This window comes from Bufo bufo, chromosome 10 (genome assembly GCF_905171765.1).
Source record: "Bufo bufo chromosome 10, aBufBuf1.1, whole genome shotgun sequence".
NCBI classification, from domain to species: domain Eukaryota; kingdom Metazoa; phylum Chordata; class Amphibia; order Anura; family Bufonidae; genus Bufo; species Bufo bufo.
The window spans coordinates 40894155-40917709 of record NC_053398.1 but is presented as its reverse complement, the minus strand read 5'-3'; the positions used below and the strand labels follow the sequence as shown (position 1 = coordinate 40917709).

The window sequence follows — 23555 nt, the reverse complement described above, 5'->3', positions numbered from 1 at the left end:
CCTGCCACCACTCACAATAGTCTTTAAAAGGACTTTTGGGTCTTTGAAACGTTTTTCAACGAAATAGATTGCGATCACACTCCCTACACTATCTGTCCCTTCCTAAGCGCAGCTCTCCCTGACTACAAATGAGCTGAACATGCATCATCAGGTGCTATATAGCACCCGATGATGTGTTCCGGCCAGCCAATCACTGTAATGCCAGTAGCCAGCATGGCTACTGGCATTACAGTGAGGGCAGCACTTACCTGCACGTTTATTGGCTGTATAGCATCCGCAAATGTGCGGGGAGGAGACCCGAGCAAGGCGCTCGAGCACATGCGGTACTCTCCCGAGTACCGCCATGTGTCGAGCATAGCGATGCTCGAGACGAACAGCAGTTCGGCCGAGCATGCTCACTCAATACTATTCCTAACCTATGTGTTATCAGTGATTTCTTAGATTGTATAATTTATCCAAATCAAAACTGGTGGCTATGCTCTAAATCGTTTTATAAAAGAGCCCAGAAATATCGGTATGTGCAGAGTTGAGTGATTTCTAGTCCTTAATATATTATGATTCGATAATTGAGCACCAAAACTATGACATCAACATACGTTCAGAAGTATAGCAGTTCCATTTGCTGTAGTAACGACACAGGATTTTTGGACACACTGTCCACAGCACTGGTTGGTAGGTGGCACATACTCCTCACCCTAAATATAAAAGTCATAATTAATAATGAAATCATTCAACATAAACATTTTCACTGAACAGTTCCACTGAACTCTTTTCAGATCTCTGCCATACATGTACGGCAAAAATACATTCCTTAAAAATGGCGGCATAGCGGAGGTCATAGCCTATGGGTTTCTGCTGTTTCATACAGCAGACACCCAGGGCTAAAGTCTATGATTGGCGATAATGCAATTGCAGAAATTCAACCCCTCAGATGCTGTGATCAAATGTGACAATGGCATCTGAAAACAAAACAAAACAAGAGCAATGCATCCCAGGGCTTGAACAACTTCCACTCGTGGTGATCGGGCGAGCTGTTGGTTGAATCGGAAAGGCCTGGTCTCTTTGAAGAAACAATGGTTTTCAGAGCTATAGTTCCTATGGAGCCCTGCAAGTGGTTGGGTTTCACATGAACATAGCGATCTTGAAATGAATTACTATAGCAGTGATTATCTAATGATTCCTTAAAATAGTCAAAAAAAACAAAGAAGAAGCAAAAAAAACTAATGTTTTTTTTTATATATATATATATATATACACATATATATTCAAATCACCACCCTTTTCCCATAATTAAAATAAAAATAAACAATAAATACAAACATCATAGGCATCGCCACATCCCAATATGCCCCCGTAGTATTAAAATATAAAAACATTTATCCTATATGGTGAAAGTATTAATGGAAAAAAAATAATTGCCCAATTTTTTTTTTCAGTTTTAAAACATAAGAAAAATGATATGTTATATATATATATATATATATATATATATATATATATAAAAATATAGTATGGAAAAATAAAAAAAGTTTTGACTGCAGGGAGTAAAAAACAAAAATGCAAAAATTAAAAATGTCAAGGTGCTGAAGAGGTTATTACTTACATATTTACAGTCCTTTGAGCTTCTATATTGGCAGGTCTCTTTTTCTATAACTGTAACAAGTTGTCCACCTAACTTCACACATTTATAAGTTGTACATTTGTCATCAGGGGAAGAAAAAGATTCTCCTTCCTGTAAAGCAGAATGAGCAGACTTTAACGGTTCTTCATTCTCAATATAGCCCAACTACAAAAAGGATACAAGCTGACTTAAATGACTCTGTGTGCTTTCCTTTTTTGTATGGTCTGCATGACCATTCCGCAAAAAAATAGAACATGTCCTATTCTTGTCCATTTTGTGGACAAGGACCGGCATTATTACAAAGGATCCATTAAAAAAACGTATGCAATACGGATGTCATACTTTTTTTTTTTTGCGGAACCGTGTTTTGTGAACTGCAAAAAAGATATGGTCGTGTGCATGAGCCCTAACTGCTGCAATAGGATCCGATTTTTTTTTTATAGGATCCTGTTTTTTTTTTTCCTCTCTTCTTCTGACGGATCAGAAGAACGGAAAGTTAAACAGTGATGTGAACTCAGCCTAACACTTTATTATTGGTAAGTGAATTATATTACAGTATTATACAAATATCACTGCATAACCCCTTTAATATAAATAGAATATGCTCAAGCTCCTAAACTATGATGTCATTATATGCTTATCAAGTTATCAACGTACCTTCAGAGGCTTAAGGTCTCCGCTTGGTGTCATAAAAACACAATATTTTTGGACACACTGTCCGCAACACTTGTTCGTAGGTGGCACATACTCCTCACCCTAAATAGAAAAGTCATAATTAATAATGAAATCATTCAACAGGAGAATTTTCACTAAACAAATGCATTGATTACTTACATATTTACAGTCCTTTGAGCTGCTATATTGGCAGGTCTCTTTTTCTGTAACTGTAACAAGTTGTCCACCTAACTTCACACATTTATAAGTTGTACATTTGTCATCAGGGGAAGTAAAAGATTCTCCTTCCTGTAAAGCAGAATGAGCAGACTTTAACGGTTCTTCATTCTCAATATAGCCCAAATACAAAAAGGATACAAGCCCGTGGTAAGAAACTAAAAAGTTGCATGCCCCTACTATGCTCCCCTACTCTACCATGTACTAATCTTGGCAAACTTCAAGCTATGGAACATGTCCATACTTCAAATATCCAGTATGGCACATTATCCCTGGGAGCTTGTAAACTAAGACTGGTAGGGCAGAGTTGGAGATTCTGCGTAGGACTTGTGACTGGACCATTATGTTGACTCTTCATGCTGTTGCCACCCCCACCACTCTGTTTCAGGGCTACCTTTATGACTGTTCATGTTGCCACCCTTACCTTTTTTCTGATCCATCAGAAGAATCCAAAAATTTAAATCACAACGGATCCTGCTTTTGGAGCATCCACAAGGCCTCAATCACACGGTCAGTATTTTGTATCAGGATTTCATCATGATTTGGAAGCCAAAAGCAGGAGTGGGTCCAAAACACAGAAGACATGCAAATTTTCTCACATGCCATCTCTGTTTTGGACCAACCCTGTTTTTTTACTTAAAAATACTGATCAATTACTGACCAAGGACTGACTGTGAGGAGGCGGATGCTCAAAAGACAGGTTCATTTTATTGTGGGTTGTTCTTCTGACGGATCAGAAGAAGGGAAAAATAATCAGGAGCCAATCCTACTCTCAGGTAAGGTATCATGAAAAGATCTGCACCTGTTCTGTGTTTTTGACCCATAACTGACCAAATGAGTGAAGTGTGAACTGAGCCTAATGGTGACGCACAGTCATTCTACAGCTAACAGAAGTGATTCAAAAGCATGGCTTAAAAGCACCTTTTTTTCCTCCACTATTGATACTGCCTCCATGTCCCTTATTTGTTCCACTAAAGAGTCATTGGGACACAGCTCTTGTTTTCCTTTACTAAATAATGCTGTATGCTTTTCTTTTGGTTTAGCTAGGGGTTAGCTAGTACTGTTGGTGGCCTGCACAATAATGTGTGCATCCATATACTGTATGAGATCTCCCTGTCATACTGACCCACAGTAACTGTTTCACTACCAGAAAGGATTAGCCATTTACAGTATTTTACTGCAATGCACAGTGAGGTACACTGAGATACACTCTCCCTGCAGGCCAGGATAGAGCTCATTTAATGTGCTTTGTTACGAATTAATTCAGAATTAAGAAAATTTCTTGATAAAATTTGGCGAACCATCTGAATCAAATTAAAAAAAAATTTGCTATTGGCAAGACATCCCACTGCATGTTTAACATCATGTGACTGGGGGTTAGAAAAGGTAGTTGGAGGCTGAACCACTAAGGCTTAGTTCATTTAGCTTTCTGTTCTTCTGATCTGTCAGAAAAAGAGAGAGAAAATAAAAAAGAAGGATCCTGTAAAAAAATGGATCCTGTTGCATCAGTATTGTCTGTATTATGTATGTATACCCCTTTTCATATGTACAGCGCCATGGAATGAATGGCGCTTTAATAATAAATAATAATAATAATCAGTTCTGATCTGATTGAGACATTTCCCTCTGAGATTATTTAGGTGGAAAAAAAAGTCTAAAAAAACAGATCTCACATGAAAATGGCTCAAACGGATAACAACTGGTGCAACAGGATCCGTTTTTTTCTTTTTAACAGGATCCTGTAAAAAAATGGATAAGGGCTCATGCACACAAATGTATTTTATTTAATTTTTTTCCGTTCCGTTTTTTTTACAGGTCCCCATGCGGAACCATTCATTTCAATGGGTCCGCAAAAAAAATTATATGACTCTGTGTGCTTTCCTTTTTAGTATGGTCTGCATGTCCGTTCTGCAAAAAAATAGAACATGACCGGCATTATTACAAAGGATCCATTAAAACAACGTATGCAATACGGATGTCGTACTTTTTTTTTTTGGCGGAACCGTGTTTTGTGGACTGCAAAAAAACATATGGTCGTGTGCATGAGCCCTAACTGCTGCAATAGGATCCGATTTTTTTTTAATAGGATCCTGGTTTTTTTTTTCTCTCTTCTTCTGACGGATCAGAAGAACGGAAAGTTAAACAGTGATGTGAACTCAGCCTATCACTTTATTATTGGTAAGTGAATTATATTACAGTATTATACAAATATCACTGCATAACCCCTTTAATATAAATAGAATATGCTCAAGCTCCTAAACTATGATGTCATTATATGCTTATAAGTTATCAACGTACCTTCAGAGGCTTAAGGTCTCCGCTTGGTGTCATAAAAACACAAGATTTTTGGACACACTGTCCGCAACACTTGTTCGTAGGTGGCACATACTCCTCACCCTAAATAGAAAAGTCATAATTAATAATGAAATCATTCAACAGGAGAATTTTCACTAAACAAATGCATTGATTACTTACATATTTACAGTCCTTTGAGCTTCTATATTGGCAGGTCTCTTTTTCTGTAACTGTAACAAGTTGTCCGCTTGACTTCACACATTTATAAGTTGTACATTTGTCATCAGGGGAAGAAAGTGATTTTCCTTCCTGTAAAGCAGAATGAGCAGACTTTAACTATTCTTCATTCTCAATATAACCTAACTACTAAAAGGGTACAAGCCAGTGGCAAGAAACTAAAAAGCTGCTACTGTGCTTCCCTGCTCCGCCAAGTACTAATCTTGGCAAACTTCAAGCTATGGTACATGTCCATACTTCAAATATCTAGTATGGCCCGTTATCACTGGCAGCTTGTAAACTAAGGCTGTTGGGGCAGAGTTGGAGATCCTGCTTAAGATTTGTGGTGGTTGTGGTGTTAGGTTGATGAGCTAAATACTTTTGTATTGTTTTGCTATTTTACAGTATGTACAGCTTCTATTTTATTAAGTAGTTGAACATCTACTTTAACCAATTCAGGATTAGGGTCATTTCAGTCCACAATTTAGATTTTTTTTGCTCAGTTTAGTTAACAGTTATAGTGTTATTTTGTTGGGTTCGTTTTTTGGGGGGATAAGGCAAGATTCCTTGCATACAGATTTTAAACCGGTAGTTTATATATTTTTCAGAATTTTTAAACTATAAGTTTAAAAAAATAGTATTTTTTTTTCTCATATATCAGTACGAATACTTTCTGCCCTACAGCTCTCTGTGCTTGTTCCTTGTCTTACAATATCTCACTTCTGATGATAGATAACCTCACTGACAACTGGTCCACACAAATTAATCTGTGCTTATTAATAAAGATTATCTGAATCTTGTCAATATTGTCATGTTCAATAGTATAACCAATAGTTGTATTCTTAGGGCCCATTCACATGTCCGTAAGTGTTCTGCAAATTGCGACTCCACAAAACACGGACTCTGGCAATGTGCATTCCGCAATTTGTGGGCCGCACATCGCCGACACTATAATAGAAAATGCCTAATCTTGTCCACAATTGCGGACAAGAATAGGACATGTTCTATTTTTTTGCACGGATGCGGAAGTGAGGATCTGCAAATGAATGGGTCTGCACCCGTTCCGCAATTTTGCGGATACATTTTGCGGACGTGCGAATGGACCCTAATTGTATCACCTCTATTGCTTGTAGATTGTGCAACCCTCTCGGTTTATGTTTATATTGTAACATTGTACTTCGCTGTAATTGTATGTAACTATATCCTGTAATATATTGTACAGCACTGCAGAATATGCAAGCACTTAAAATAATTATTATTACAGAACAGATGTATTTTCTACTTGGCTCAACATCTTGAGATATGTGGCTTGAGTTTACTGTTTTTTTTAAAGGCAGATCATTTTTCGGTATTATGTAATGAGTAGTGATGGACAAACATCGTCCAGGACGGTTGGCGAACGCGATAACATTTTTGTGAACCACAAGTTCACGGCGGGCCCTATTCACTTTAATGGCAGGCGAACCTGAAAAACCTTCATCTCATATTTGCAGCCACCAAATACTTAGTAAAAGTGTACAAATAGTCCCACAACATGGACAGTGACATACTAGAGGGGGATCAATGACGAAAATTCCAATAAAAAATATGTATCTTAATCTGGGGACATTTTTATGCATCTTAAAGGGAAATTCTCTGAAATGTGTCCTGTTGGAGCCTAGAAATTTTTTATATTAGGCCACGGGAGTACGTTGTTCCAATATCGTTTGTCACTATCTGTAGCTGAGGTAACGCAGCAAAACCGCAAACAAATGCTACACTACCCAAATGCACTATATAGTAACATAGTACATAAGGCCGAAAAAAGACATTTGTCCATCCAGTTCGACCTGTCATCCTGCAAGTATATAATTGGTATATAACACCCCTACTTCAATCAGTTTTTTGGGGGGCAACTGGTATATTACACCAGTAGAAATTTTTTGTTCCAATGGCGTTTGTCACAATGTGTAGATGAGATAACGCAGTAAAACCACAAACAAATGCTGCACTACCCAAATGCACTATATAGAAAGTATATTATTGGTATATAACACCTCTACTTCAATCAGTTTTTGGGGGGGGCAACTGGTAAATCACACCAGTAGAAATTATTTGTTCCAATAACGTTTGCCCCTCTGTGTGGCTGCAGTATCGCTGCAGAACCGCACACAACTGCTGCACAATACAAATCCACTATAATATACTTTCTATTTTAGAAAGTATATTATAAATATATTACGCCCCTCAGTATGTCAAACCTATCGATAGCACACCTTTACCAGTTCTTAAAAGCACTTTTGTGGACCTATTTGATAGCGTTTGGTGTCCCTAACAGTCTGTCCCTGCTCCACACAGCAACCTCTCCCTACACTGGCAAAAGACTGAATGCAAAATGGCGGCCAGATTGGGTTTATTTATAAGGTAGGGGGTATGTCCATGTGCTGAAACATCTCAATTGGCTGTCCTGTACCACCTGATGGATGTGTCATGGGTCAAAGTTCTTCACAATGTTAAAGAATATGGCGCCGGCGGACATCTCCATATGGTCGCATGTTTTCGGCGAATCGCAATCGTGCAAAGTTCACCAAGAAACGACCGCAGGGCGAACCTCAAGGCCATCTCTGGTAATGAGATGTCTTCGGTTATGTGTCTACATATGGGCACGCAGTGATTATGTTATGGACAGCAGTCTATAAAGGGTTTTGCTAAAATCTTAAAATATGTTGTTGAGTTAACTATGAGGTTGGCATACGTTCAGAAGTATAGCAGTTCCGTTTGCTGTAATGACAACACAGGATTTTTGGACACACTTTCCGCAGCACTGGTTGGTAGGCGGCACATACTCCTCACCCTAAATTTAAAAAAAGGCATAATTAATAATGAAATCACTCAACATGAACATTTTCACTGAACAAGTCTATTAATTACTTACATAATTGCAGTCACTTGAGCTGTAATGTTCGCAGAGCTCGTAAATTGTAACTGTAACAAGTTGTCCATTTGACATCATGCACTTATAATATGAGCAATTGTCATCGGGGGCATAAACAGATTGTCCTTCCTGAAAACCAGAATGAGTAAACTGTTATAATGATCTATTGTTTAATTTATGTTTAACATATTTTTATATAATTTTTATTGATGTCATTTTTAATTTCCCATGTCAATATCTATAGTTAAACAAAAACCATAAAAATCCAGTAGTTTTCCCACTGGTCTCTAGGAAAAAATAATAGGTGCCACTCCTTGGTCTGCACAGATCACTTTACTGCAGTTATCTGCTTATCTGTCATTCCAATCCTGCCTGTAATGATATCACCTCTGTGTATAGATGAGACAGGATCCACCATTCACAATAAGTGATTGTCAGAGCTTCTCTATTCTTTCCTTGTGCAATGACCTCTGCACAGGTCATAGAGCATGCCTGGAGAACTATCCCATAGAAGTCAATGAGGCAATGAATTATTCACCATAAGAGAAGTTTTTCCAAAATATTGACCATTCATGTGTAGACTTACCGTGTACTGTAAATTGTTAATAATGCACACTCCTATGGGAACTAAAAAGAAAAAATATAAGTTATATTTACTGTCCGAAAATCAAATATCCATCCATGCAAGATCTATGCCATGCAGGTCTTAAAATCTAAACTATAAGTGATCTCGGCCTTATAACAGAAAGGCTGATTTACAGTCTGATTGCTGAGTCACAACAATAGAAAAGTGTAGTATAAGTAAACTAATAACACACAAACAATTGCACTATTCATGTTTTTTTGAGTAGATTAGGCAAATATCCACAGTGCACAAAGAAAGGGTAAGGGTAGGTTCACATTTCTGCTAAGGTAACCAGGTAGTCTGTCCTGACAGAGGAACAGACTACCAGAGTTACTGTATCCAGCATCGCCGGACACAGTCACGTACCGCCTGATACCAATTTACCACCAGAAGGTATTTAGGCCAGAAAGCCACTAAATCTTATTATAGCAAATGGGGATCTAGGAATGCAGTGGTTTCTGGCTATCCTAGATATGGAAACTCTGGTAGTCTGTTCCTCTGCCAGAACAGACCACCGGATTACCTTAGCAGAAATGTGAACCTACCCTAAGTGAACCTCTGTTTTAATGACTTCAAGAGTAAATAGTATGTCACTTAAAGAGAACCTCAAAAATAGTAAAAATGCAGCACTTCTCCATTCAAAGTATTATGATTATTTATTCAGTCCTGAGTCTTTTTCAAGTCGAAACATTGCCTTGTGTTGATGCCTTCTAAATAATCAATCGCAATGCTTTTAATTGGAGGAGTGCTGCAGTTTTACTATCTTTGAGCATTATTGTCTGGGACCACAGGCCTGGATCCGACACTGCTTGCACCCATCTCTCCCTGGAGGATTACTATCTGGACAACACCTCTCGAGGTATACGTAGTGCTGCTCTCCCCTGGACTTCTTTTAAAGAGAACCTACCACCACAAAATGCAGTGTATTCTGTAGGCAGAACTTTACAGAGCAGAAGGATTTGAGCAGATTGATATATAGTTTTGTGGGAAAAGATTTTGCCAAATGTGTGATTTATACCTTTGATTTCTGATGTTTCCCAGCTTAGTTGCCTAGGTGGGCCATCTTATAAGTAACTGGTAGCTTTCCTTGGGTACATATGTATACAGGGATAGCTGCCAGTCTCTGATAAGAAAACCAACTTGGGCAATTGAGCCCAGAAAGAGCAGGAATTTAGATTTATAAATTAAAAGTTTTGCTGATTCCCCCCCCCCCCACACAAAACTGTGTATCAATCTTCTCTTTTTCCACTGCCTTATAATATTTTGCCCGTAGATTGCACTGCATTTCATGATAACAGATTCTCTTTGAGAAGATGCGATTGGAGGTGTGGGTGTCACAGGTGCTTTGCCAAGTAAATAAAGGCATATAGCCTGGTTACTGGCAAATCTACTTCTCAAGAAAACATGGTTAGTGAACCATGCCTTGATGTAAATAACTTTTAAAACACCTTAGAAGACCTGTTAAAGAGATGCATAAAGCTGCATAAAATGTTACAAAACATTGCAAAAGACTGGAATGTACATTAATCCACAGTTTAAACTATTCAAAATTGGTGGAAATTCAGGACTCTTGCCACTTTTCCTAGGTGTGGGCCGCCTGTTAAGATCTCTTCAAGAGTACAATGGGCAGTCTTGAAAGAGGTGAGAACCAAAGTGTATCAGTAAAAGACCTACAAAAGACCTACAAACTCCAAAACCATCCGAAGAGAACAAGAATGATGTTCATGTTAGGACACGACAAAGGAATCTATTGCTGTACAGAAATACATTGCAGTCTGTCTCAAGTTTTCCTGATACATCTGGTTTTTCCACACTGCTACTGGGAAAATTTAAACATGTTCAATAGACAGATAAGACAAAAATGTAACCTTTTAGCACAGATGCAGATTTGGTGGAAAAAGAACACTACACACCAACACCAATGGTGTAACTGGAAATGACTGGGCCCCACAGAAAATGTTTGACTTACCCCCCCCCCCCTAAACTTCTTCGCAAACCCCCTCCTCCCGTGGCAAGAAGTCAAGATCCTGGTGTCAGACCAGGTCCAGTTTCTGCTCTGTCCGTTTCCTACAGTTTCACTGTATATATTATCATTGTATAATATTACTGAGGGGACCCTGACAATAAAATCTTTTAGTACTCATCCTGGCTACACCCCTGACCAACACCAATACCTTATTCAACTGTGAAATATGGTATAGAGAGATTCTTTGCTGTATGGACGCCTAGCAATCATTGAAGGAACAATGAATTCTAGAGTGTATCAAAGCGTTGCAGAGAGCAGCAATCCATAACTTCAAACTTGGTGATGCAACAAAACAATGACCCAAATGCACTAAAAATGGTCAAATCAGAGACCCAAAGAGAGCTGCTCATGTAAAGCATCAAAGAAATATTAACAAACTGATACACAATTGTGGGGAGGGATGGTCCAAAATTGCTCCTCAACATTGTGAAAATCTTATTTGCAGCTACATGGAATACTTGGTGGATGTGATTGCTGCAAATAGGGGATCTACAGCTTATGAAATTCAAGGGGTTCCATACTTTTCCATGCTGCACTGTGGATGTTTATTCAATGTGCTTGATAAAAGACACGAATGGTACAATAGTTTGTGTGTATTATTAGTTAGATTACGTTTATCTTATGTCCGAGATAACTGTAATGACCGGCGTCACACACAGGGAGGGAAAAGGGAAAGCCCTGCCCAAGGGAGAGGGTAAGGTGGTGACCCCTGACTCACCTTGCAGCTGGCACCTGACTGCCCTGACGTCCCTAGATGGGTTCCTCACCCGTGTGGCGATCACGTGCCTAAACCCTGGCTGTCCCTGAAATGAGCCCTAGATAGTGAACGGGCCGGTGGGATCTCTAGTCCGCACCACTGAACTAAGAGGGAAACACCAGGGAGAGGACAGACAATACAGACAAACACATACACCCAGGTGGGCGACCACAGCAGTCCACAAAGGTCCAACAGGGATCCGGAGGGTAGCGTTCTGGATCAACAACCAGAGAACGCAGCAACACAACTCCAGAGGGTCAGAATAGATGTCCAGGCAGGAAGCTCTATATCTGGCAACCAGAGAAGTGTGAGAAGGGAATATAAGGAGGTTTGGGAGTGCTGGACAAGGAACAGCTGAGGAGAAGGAGCTACGGATCCCTGAGTGAGCCAAAAGGGTTTGCAAAGCAAACCCAGAAAGCTACCATAAGGAAACAGCCCTATATTACATAGAGCGCGCAGCCAACCGCTGCGACCTCCTGACCCCGGGTACAACGGAGTCAGGCGTGGCTCTTGACACCCTCGTGACAATAACATTTTATTAACAATCAATGAAAAATAGGTCATTTCTAAGGGTTCACCTGGGAAGTGAAAGAAATTCTATGGTTATTTGGTTTGTTTTGACAGCTTTTTCCGCATGGTATAATTTATGTGTTAAACTTATTCTGCAGGTGAGTCTGATTTCACTGATACAGAGTGTTTTGTTTTGCACAACAAAACACTTAAAAGAAAACCTTTTGGGTCACCATATTCCAAAAAACATAACTGGTTTCATTTTTTTCAGTGATGGAGCTGTGTAGGGTCGAGCTACAGTTTTTATTAGTACTATTTTCAGATATACATGACTTTACAGCAATTGTGCATTGTTTCTTAGTTTGTTTTTTTTGCCATTTATTGGTGTGTTAGTAGGACTTTATACAGATGCAATGGAGCTCTTTCCCCCTGTCTAACTGGTTAGATGTTGCTGTTCCTGCACCTACTGGATCAAGTGACCAGGCTCAGAGCTGGCTTTCATCCCAGCTATTGCAGGATGGTGTCAGCTCTAAGTACAGTCGAGGCCAAAAGTTTTGAGAATTACATAAATATTGGAAATTGGAAAAGTTGCTGCTTAAGTTTTTATAATAGCAATTTGCATACACTCCAAAATGTTATGAAGAATGATCAGATGAATTGCATAGTCCTTCTTTGCCATGAAAATTAACTTAATCCCAAAAAAAACCTTTCCACTGCATTTCATTGCTGTCATTAAAGGACCTGCTGAGATCATTTCAGTAATCGTCTTGTTAACTCAGGTGAGAATATTGACGAGCACAAGGCTGGAGATTATTATGTCAGGCTGATTGGGTTAAAATGGCAGACTTGACATGTTAAAAGGAGGGTGATGCTTGAAATCATTGTTCTTCTATTGTTAACCATGGTGACCCCTGCAAAGAAACGCGTGCAGCCATCATTGCGTTGCATAAAAATGGCTTCACAGGCAAGGATATTGTGGCTACTAAGATTACAGCTCAATCAACAATTTATAGGATCATCAAAAACTTCAAGGAAAGAGGTTCAATTCTTGTTAAGAAGGCTTCAGGGCATCCAAGAAAGTCCAGCAAGCGCCAGGATCGTCTCCTAAAGAGGATTCAGCTGAGGGATCCGAGTGCCACCAGTGGAGAGCTTGCTCAGGAATGGCAGCAGGCAGGAGTGAGCGCATCTGCACGCACAGTGAGGCAAAGACTTTTGGAAGATGGCCTGGTGTCAAGAAGGGCAGCAAAGAAGCCACTTCTCTCCAAAAAAAACATCAGGGACAGATTGATCTTCTGCAGAAAGTTTAGTGAATGGACTGCTGAGGACTGGGGCAAAGTCATATTCTCCGATGAAGCCTCTTTCTGATTGTTTGGGGCATCTGGAAAAAGGCTAGTCTGGAAAAGAAAAGGTGAGCGCTACCATCAGTCCTGTGTCATGCCAACAGTAAAGCATCCTGAGACCATTCATGTGTGGGGTTGCTTCTCATCCAAGGGAGTGGGCTCACTCACAATTTTGCCCAAAAACACAGCCATGCATAAAGAATGGTGCCAAAACACCCTCCAACAGCAACTTCTTCCAACAATCCAACAACAGTTTGGTGAAGAACAATGCATTTTCCAGCACGATGGAGCACCGTGCCATAAGGCAAAAGTGATAACTAAGTGGCTCGGGGACCAAAACGTTGACATTTTGGGTCAATGGCCTGGAAACTCCCCAGATCTTAATCCCATTAAGAATTTGTGGTCAATCCTCAAGAGGCGGGTGGACAAACAAAAACCCACTAATTCTGACAAACTCCAAGAAGTGATTATGAAAGAATGGGTTGCTATCAGTCAGGAATTGGCCCAGAAGTTGATTGAGAGCATGCCCAGTCGAATTGCAGAGGTCCTGAAAAAGAAGGGCCAACACTGCAAATACTGACTCTTTGCATAAATGTCATGTAATTTTCAATAAAAGCCTTTGAAACGTATGAAGTGCGTGTAATTATATTTCACTACATCACAGAAACAACTGAAACAAAGATCTAAAAGCAGTTTAGCAGCAAACTTTGTGAAAACTAATATTTGTGTCATTCTCAAAATATTTGACCACGACTGTATGTTATCACGCTTGGCAGCAGCAGAACATATCTGACCCTGAATGTTGATAAGGAGTAAACTTTTTTTTAATGGCATACATAACTCTGCATATAACCATTTTCTTTAGATCATTTTTATTTAGTTAGGCAGCATGGGCGCCTCTAGCTTTGTTACCAAGCAGCCAGCATCAGCAGCGAACAATGTTTATGCCTTGCCATACCATGCTGATCTGATACTTGTCAAGTGTATGAGTTGTTAGTACTAATGCTGTACACTGCCCCGGACAGGCCTTCTGATGTCTGCTGATGAGATTTATTGACAATTCCTGCCATATTGCTATGTTTTTGCACACAACTGCAAAACTGTGGGATTATTTTGGTTTAATAAAGAACCAACTTCTCTTGCTAACCAGCCTGTGTTGTCCAAGAAAGGTAAGCTCAGAGTATAGAAAAGTCTCTGGAAAAGGTGGTTGTCTGTAATGCATGAGTTATCATTCACTGATTAAAGGAATAAATAAAGACACATTTAAAATCAGATTGATTCATGCAACGATATTTGTCCGACCGAATCCCAACATATTGGCTGGGCAGCGGCCAGATCTCCGCCGGACCCCGTTAGAGTCAATAGGGCCGGTTGGCATTCTGGTAACACCTGGTATTGCTGGATCCATATACCTCCAGCAGGCTTTTCTCTAACCTGCTGGAACGATTCCGACAATATAAAACTAGACTTAGATCGTAACTTTCATTAGATTATACCAGTAAACACATAAACCCAACGTATGCAAAGCAGTTACACACACCATCAAAAAACTATGCCAAGACATATGTCAAATTGATACTTTTCTTTTGGCATACATCAGCCGAACAGAACTTTAACACCATGTTTTTTAATGTATTTACACCACACTGGTAGAAATACAGTACATTCTCTCACACAGCTATTTGTCTCCTGCTTCCCACAAAGTACATGATAAAACTGTCTGCGAGCAGCCACCACTATAGTGAGTTGCCAGAAAATGTTGTAAATTTCAGTTGAGAACAGAGGAAGAAGTGCAGAGCTCTGCTTCCATAACAATGACTCTACTGCAAATAAAGTTGAAGATGTAGAGGTAGGGTCCTGTAAAATGGTTATAAATGTATCTAACAGAATTACTTTCCTATAATTTTCTTTAAATCACATACCTCCACTTGAACGGCTGGCCACAGAGGTGGTTATTGAGATGTCAGTCTCTGGAACTACAATTAAATAATAATCAGGTAAAGAAAGTTAGCAATACAAACAGATCTTATAATTGAAGCAAGTTTTCACAGGTTATAAAATGTGTTTTACAATAGAGTGTCATCATAGCACAGAAGTATCTATTTTTAATTGTCTTGCCCAGCTATGGGATGCACCTTTGTTTTGATGCTGCTAGAGCTTTCTGGGTGTGGGTGTGCAGTAGCTATCGCTCATCCTCATTCTCAATAATTGGCTGCTCTTCGGAGCATGTAAATTCAGCATTAAAGCATTTAAATAATTTGTACAGACAAGAAAAGACCTTTCAACATTATCCAATCTTTATTTTTTTGTGATAAGCTCAGTGAAAGCATCAGATATCACTTTTTGTTCCAACTGAGCAAGTGGCATATTTGTGCTCTGTAGGAAATGTTATTTGGCCATTTTGGTCTCCCATGCAGAACCCAATTAGGAAAAGCCATAAGATTCCTATTAAAACTAGTTTCACACTAGCATTTGAGAGGTCCAGCGGGTTGTTCTGGCAGGGAATAACCTGCCAAAGCTCTCTGGATCCGCAATTTCTGGAAGCTGCTGGAATGCTTGCCGACTCCATTAACTATAATGGGGACCTAACCCTGCAAATATGCTGATAATCGGCCGGACTAAAGCCTAAGTGCAATGCCACATCTACAGAGCTTCGGCAGGCTATACCCTGCTGGAACAGCCTGCTGGAGCTCTCAGATGCTAGTGTGAAACTAGCCTTACTAATTTTGGCCAGTTCATGGGGATGAAGTGGTCTTTGTAGTCATATCATTTTGTCCCATTGTAATGAATAGGATAAGCAGCTGTAATTACACTGCACGGATGATACAGGAGCAGTCAGGCAGATAAACTTTTAAGGGATTCTGCAAAAATGGGGGAGTGTGTCCAGGATCTGCAATGAGAAGATTACTTACCTGCTTCACGGTGCTGGCTCCATGCTCCTTTTTCTCCCAGCCTGCGATGCTCTGTTGGGCTCCAGCGAGTTTGACATCACGCAGCAAATCACAGGCTGCGGTGGTGTCAAGCTCTCCAAATGATGACATGATCACAAGGGGAGCCTGACACCAACACGGCCTGTCTTTCGCTGCGGAGATGTCAAATCGGATGTTGACATCGCTAGAGCCCAGCGGAGCATTGCAGGCCTGGACAAGAAAGCTGGCGCAGTGAAGCAGATAAGTAATCTTACCTTGGACAACCCATTTAAAGAGAACACAGTGCTCGCACGAGAGCTGCAACACCTCCAAACAGCTGATAGGCACAGTGTTAGTTGTCAGAACCCCACTGATACTTATAGGATAGGATAGGTCAGGAATATTATACCACTGCATAACCCATTTAACTTCGATGTCCTAATATGCATAGAAAATAAGGAATTGTTAGCAGATACTTTTTTATTAAAATATTAAGAGGCATTTAGTATAAGGTGTTTTCACATATTTAACATGGTAGTAACTTACCACAAGTAACTTTCACACAGCATCCAGTCAGTGAGAAAATAGGCTTATAACCGCTTGAGCATGAGCTTAGTAGTGGACCGCATAAACTTACATTGCACACTAGGAAGAAAAAAAAAATATTTTATGTATTACCTTGAAAATCTTTGCCCCATAAAGTCAGGGACCGTTGCCAAGTTGTGGACCACCATTTAGGGCAGATTGTGTAAGTACGTAGGGGCAGTGGGGAGGGCAGAGTACAGGGCTGTACTGTTCCCAACCTTTCATAACAGATAGATTTAATGAGGTGACCACATCCGCCGTTGATGCTTGTTACCAGGGGTGCACCTAACCTTTCTGCTGCCTGAGGTAAAAACTGAAACGGGACCCCCCCATGCTAATTTCTTAACCTAACCCCTTTGCCACAATGAAAGCGTTCATTGCCCATGGCCCTTCTGCTGCCGCCCTCTTGCCCCTACCTGGTGCTGCCTGAGGCCTCACCTGGCCTCATTGGTGGTGCGCCCCTGCCTGTTACAGTAGTCAGCAGATTACTAAGGTTAACAGGAGCTGATCAAAACTATTAACCTCCTCTACGCAAGACTCCAAAGTTAGTGACCATGACCTCTCTACTTCATTTAAACACCAGGAAAGGTTTAATAATAAGATTTTTTTTTTTTTTTTTTCAATTTTCTGTTTTTTAATCCTGAGGTACCTCTTATAGTCTGGTATGTCCTAATGTCCTATGGTCTAAAAAACGCTGCATTTTTCATGCAAAATGGTAAAAGGAGGATGATTTTACTATGTATTTTTACATTTTTAACTTAAAACACGTTAGCTTGATCTGTTATGCATCACTTAGCCACTGTTTCAGTTGTCGCCAAATGTATCACCTGGCATGCAAATTTGTTAAATCAGCCCACCCACAACCCAGACACTATTCATGGAATGCATTCAAATTAAGAACTGGCATGATAAGTTTGGTAAATATGTTAAACAATTATGTATTGTGGGGGGTTAGCTCTTCTCTGGGGGTCATTCACACATGTATCTTTGCCAGACACCAAGTTTCAGGTCCAAACTTCGCTTTATTTGGCACCTCAGCAAAACAAACATAAATGATACAAAATAGAGCCCAGCCAGGCAGGTGTTTAACTAAACATAACATAACCTGACTCACCTAAAGCACCGTTCACACACGGTCATAACATGCGGCTTTCCCAGCCCAATGTCCATCAGCTGTACAGAGCACCGTTCACACATGGTCTAAAGTCCAGTGCCTTTATGGGGGAGTGTGGCCCAGTAGGCCTCCCGACTCCGGCCTTGTGACCACTTGCGCCCAAGCGTCACGCCATCTCCCAACAATCCGGCTAGCACCTAGCCCCATGGCCCCTCAGCCAGCCCAGCTGAGACCACTCTTCCAGAGCCTGCAGCAGGACTGTGTTTCACAAAAACTCTGTCTCCTTCCCCAGACTGGGAGCCACACCCAAGTCCAGCAAAAGGATTAAATACCATCCCTGGACATGGGCATATTCCAAAATCCCGGACTGGAGCATGGGGAACAGGCACCCACCCAACACATTGCCTGTTCCCAGTAATAGCCCACCACGGACTAGCTGGAGCCAGCTAAGCTAACTATCTTGGTGTCCACCAACTAACTTGGTGGCCACTTATATCTAGGGCCTTTACTCCACCAAGGGCGGGACCCTTGGTGACACGCTCCTGGTGCAAACAACACCCCTTTTTCATGCTTCCCCGGGACTTCACTGCACCCATCACTATTCACATTGCCACAGTATATAAATTATTTATATTAAATAATAATAATAATATTATAATAATAAATTATGTATAATTACCCACTAAATGTGTAAACCACTCTGAGGGGGTAATGTATCAAGTGCGCTGCAGCAGAGTTTGGAGTGATTTTAGCTGTTTGTTGTGTATTTTTAGTTGGATTGATTTTGTTAATTGGGCTTCAGTTTTAGATCTCTTGCACAAGACTGTATTTGTTTTGTGGTCCACAAATCGCGGATCTGCAAGATACAGATGTGTTCTGTGTGCATCCCATACTTTTCAAAGGCCACATTGTAGAAGTACTTATTCTTGTCAGAAAAATGGACAAGAATAGGACATGTTTTATAATTTGTGTCAAAGCCACACAGATGCGGAAAGCACCCAGATGACATGATCCAAGATGGGTTTTTGTGCGATTGTTGTGTCGCAGCATGTAGCAGTGCAACACCATGGTCTAGAATTATACAATATGTTGCGTGACATTGGTGCAACATGAATGTCACAAGACACATGTTGCAGTGCAGTTGTAACCTATATGTCACATGTCAACCGTGTAGCCCTAGGTTTAGGGTGCACTGACAGTTCCACTCATTTGAATGGGGCAGCAAATACATGGATTTCTGCAAGCCCCATTCAGGTGAATGGAACTGATTTTCTGTAGCATAAATTTTTGCAACAAAATCCGCAGCACACGAGTGCACCTTTACCCGCAAAACTGTGTGGCCATCAATAATCAATTTGAAATCTGAGTCGTAAATCAATGTGGTTTGTGGGTTTTGCAATAGTCGTTGCATGTGGACTTACCCTTGTTGTCCCACGACAAAAATATTCTACAATTTTCAAACCAGCACCTGGTTCTGAATACTTTTTTACTTGCATGTAATTAAAAATGTTGTACAACCACTGACTTATTCAATACAATGTATTTGTATAGCACCACCTGCTGTTTGTTCTTATTCTTATTTCTTTCCCCTGCTCACTGAGATTTCTACACATGCTCAGTTTCATCCTTTAACTGCCTCCTTAATTGTGATAAGGAGAGAGCTCCAGCAGAATGGACACGCCCCTTTAGCTGCAGCAGAAAAAACTGTTCTCTTGCGCTGCTAGCTTGATATAACTCTATCAGAGCAATGAATGGGGAGATCTCTGGATCCATGTGAGGTACAGGGCTGGTTCTAGCTTTGTTAGAAAGAGGGTGTCATGTATTATACGATATATGATTTTCATTTTTTTACATTATTCATGGGATAACCCCTTTAAACTGGGACTCTGCTACAGAGCGACATGTGCCATGAGACACACTGCAAAATTGCATATACTGTAATATTTGTCTGTGGAGTAGAGATGGGACATGTAACCTGCTGTGACTGAAAAACAACCATCGCAAAAATCCAATGCTGTTGGATTTTTGGTTGCAGGTCCTAATTTGCGTGAAACTTTGCCACCATGGCACATACTGCAAGTTGCAAGCGATGTGACCTGTCTGCAATTGTGCAGACTTTTTACAACCAAAGCACAGCCCTAAAAAAGTCCCAGAAAGCAAGTTACAGACAAGTTGCACAAATGTTTTTGGTTCCTCAACATTTCTGAGACTTGTAGTCACATAACTAGTCACCCCTGCCTTGGATGGGTTGTTGTAAAGCAAGTTTTTTAAATTGGTTCTTCCCCTTTAACTTCATGAAGTTATTTAGTGATGTCTATACCTGGCCACATTTCTGCAGTATGAGGTAACTGTACATGCATACTAACCTTTTGGTGGGGCTAGGAGAGTAGGAAACACTTAGCTATGAAGCAAAGAGCTAAACTCCATTGAAGACATCATCAGAATAAGATGTCTTACTATCATCACCTCTCTTTGTATCATATGAGCGTCGGCCTAGTGCCATGTTGGGCTCTGGTCGATGGAGCCTGCCCATTTGTCTGTACTACTCTCGGTGACTGTTATTTTACTTTATTTTTGTATAACTTTTTGTACATATATATTTTATCATATTTTAGTAAACTCTTTATGCTTTAAATCTATTTTTTTCTAAATTTCCAATCTCACAATAAGGGCTAATGGACACGAACATATTTTCTTTCCGTGTCCGTTCAGTTTTTTTTGCGGACCGTATTCGGAACCATTCATTTCAATGGGTCCGCAAAAAAAACGGAAGTTACTCTGTGTGCATTACATTTCCGTATGTCCGTATATTCGTTCTGCAAAAAAATAGAACATATCCTATTATTGTCTGCATTACGGACAAGGATAGTACTGTTCTTTTAGGGGACAGCTGTTCCGTTCTGCAAAGTACGGAATGCACACGGATGTCATCTGTATCTTTTGCGGATCCGTTTTTTGCAGACCGCAAAATACATTCGGTCGTGTGCATAATACAGTTGTACAGAACTAAAGAGACAGGCCTGCATTTTGTTCCTGAGACAGCATCACACCCATATTTAGGTTATGTATGGTATTGCAGCTCAGCAACATTGCTTTCCATCGCCCATGGACATGTGTGGTTGTCTTTTTAGAAGAAAGCAGACATATTTTAAAAATCCTGCACAATATCTTGTTAACAATAGGAGAAGGCCAGCATTCCATTTTGATTTATATACGTACCGCACTGGTTTATGATACAGCAAGGTTTATCTGGATTTTCAACCCTCTTGAGCTGATATCCTGGTTGATTGCATGTTAGTGGTATGACCATAGGACAAGGGATCCGCTGACATGTAATTACAGCGCTGTCTAGGCAAGTGCATTTCTGGCAATCCTCAGTCCATGTGCTACCAGTCTAAAAGATAAAAAAAAAAATACTGATGTATTTTTGTCTTTTGTGATAGAGGGGCATCTGGAGCCCCTTAGGTATCAGGACAAAGATGGGATTTCTACCTCTTTATCCCATCTAGTTGTGCCCCTGTGATAAGGTCAGCACAGTTTGTAATACAAAGAACACTCTGGATGGGTAAGAATATAATCTATCACAACTTGATAAATCAAAGTTACACATTAAAAGGGGTTTTCCAAGAACTTTACACTGATGACCTATCTTTTGGAAAGGTCAACAGTATCTGATCTGATCCGATTAGATACTGATGACCTATCGAGAGGATAGGTCATCAGTAGAGATGAACGAATCGAAGTTGACAAAGTGGAATTCGATCCGAATTTCAGGAAAAACTCGATTCGCACCGAATCCGAATTTCCTCATGCTTCATGGTAACGAATCGCATTTTTTCCTAAAACGGCTGCTGCACATGTGAGGACATGGAACAAAGAACTCTGGTAAAGTGGGATCACACATAATGCCATGCATGCATCTAATCAGCAGCCAGCCCTGTGATGTCACAGCCCTATAAATAGCCTCAGTCATCTTGGATTCTGCCATTTCCCAGTGTACTTAGTGCAGGGAGAGATGTCAGCAGGCACTAGGGACAGTGCTAGAAAAATCTTAATTGTGCTAAAAAAACGATTTACAAGTGCAGAGAAAGAAAATTCAAGGTGTAGGGAAAGGATAGGGAGGAATCATTCCACAGCATTTATGTTGAACAGGGTTCAGTAGGGGAGGTTACAGCCTGGGTAATAGGAACAATCCTATTACACCATGCTGCACTGACTGGGGATGAAAATTGCAATTATACAGCTCTGTAATTCCAGCAAACCGTTCTTGTTATTAGGGTGAAAGTGGTGTTTGATACAACCATTAACAGGGTTTATTACAAGGAAATATTTCTATGTTTTATTTGCCCTTGTGCAGTTATACACTCACCTAAAGAATTATTAGGAACATCATACTAATACGGTGTTGGACCCCCTTTTGCCATCAGAACTGCCTTAATTCTACGTGGCATTGATTCAACAAGGTGCTGATAGCATTCTTTAGAAATGTTGGTCCATATTGATAGGATAGCATCTTGCAGTTGATGGAGATTTCAGGGATGCACATCCAGGGCACGAAGCTCCCGTTCCACCACATCCCAAAGATGCTCTATTGGGTTGAGATCTGGTGACTGTGGGGGCCATTTTAGTACAGTGAACTCATTGTCATGTTAAAGAAACCAATTTGAAATGATTCGAGCTTTGTGACATGGTGCATTATCCTGCTGGAAGTAGCCATCAGAGGATGGATACATGTTCTCATTCTGTTTACGCCAAATTCGGACTCTACCATTTGAATGTCTCAACAGAAATCGAGACTCATCAGACCAGGCAACATTTTTCCAGTCTTCAACAGTCCAATTTTGGTGAGCTCGTGCAAATTGTAGCCTCTTTTTCCTATTTGTAGTGGAAATGAGTGGTACCCGGTGGGGTCTTCTGCTGTTGTAGCCCATCCGCCTCAAGGTTGTGCGTGTTGTGGCTTCACAAATGCTTTGCTGCATACCTCGGTTGTAACGAGTGGTTATTTCAGTCAACGTTGCTCTTCTATCAGCTTGAATCAGTCGGCCCATTCTCCTCTGACCTCTAGCATCCACAAGGCATTTTTGCCCACAGGACTGCCGCATACTGGATGTTTTTCCCTTTTCACACCATTCTGTGTAAACCCTAGAAATGGTTGTGCGTGAAAATCCCAGTAACTGAGCAGATTGTGAAATACTCAGACCGGCCCGTCTGGCACCAACAACCATGCCACGCTCAAAATTGCTTAAATCACCTTTCTTTCCCATTCTGACATTCAGTTTGGAGTTCAGGAGATTGTCTTGACCAGGACCACCCCCCTAAATGCATTAAAGCAACTGCCATGTGATTGGTTGACTAGATAATTGCATTAATGAGAAATAGAACAGGTGTTCCTAATAATTCTTTAGGTGAGTGTATGTTCTAAAGCATTTTTTGGCTTGTATTAGTGGGAAAAAAGGGCTTATTAGCCGTTGTGTGGTGAAGTGTGAAAATTACAGCCATTTTTGTTGTGTATTAATGGTAAAAGAAAAATATATTTGCCATTCAGCGGTGCAGTTAAATGTTCTAAAGCCCTTTTTGTCATGTATTAGTGGCAAAATAAAAATATATTTGCCGGTCAGTGGTGCAGTTATATGTTTTAAAGCCTTCTGTGATGTGTATAAGTGGAAAAAAATAAGGGCCTATTTGCCGTTCAGCGGTGCAGTTATATGTTCTAAAGCCCTTTTGTCGTGTAATTGTGGCAAAATAAAAATAT

The 23555-nt window shown here is 40.4% G+C and overlaps 1 protein-coding gene across 6 annotated transcripts in view; it reads right to left on the bottom strand.

Moving 5' to 3' along the window:
- Positions 1-21190, bottom strand: part of LOC120981020 (kielin/chordin-like protein) — an 87209-nt gene extending 66019 nt beyond the window's left edge. Inside the window, exons 1-12 of one of the 6 annotated variants that reach the window (XM_040410468.1) lie at positions 21023-21190; positions 16651-16749; positions 15118-15171; positions 8524-8555; positions 7938-8066; positions 7758-7856; positions 4988-5116; positions 4811-4909; positions 2456-2584; positions 2279-2377; positions 1604-1732; positions 597-695 (exon numbers count right to left, since the gene is read on the bottom strand). In XM_040410468.1, the coding sequence (XP_040266402.1) occupies positions 597-695; positions 1604-1732; positions 2279-2377; positions 2456-2584; positions 4811-4909; positions 4988-5116; positions 7758-7856; positions 7938-8066; positions 8524-8555; positions 15118-15171; positions 16651-16749; positions 21023-21113 (1188 nt within the window). In that variant the 5' untranslated portion in view covers positions 21114-21190. The remainder of the gene's footprint in view (positions 1-596; positions 696-1603; positions 1733-2278; positions 2378-2455; positions 2585-4810; positions 4910-4987; positions 5117-7757; positions 7857-7937; positions 8067-8523; positions 8556-15117; positions 15172-16650; positions 16750-21022) is intronic. The other 5 variants (XM_040410472.1, XM_040410469.1, XM_040410470.1 and 2 more) reach the window with 5 other exon arrangements.
- Between the last annotated feature and the right edge of the window lie 2365 nt (positions 21191-23555).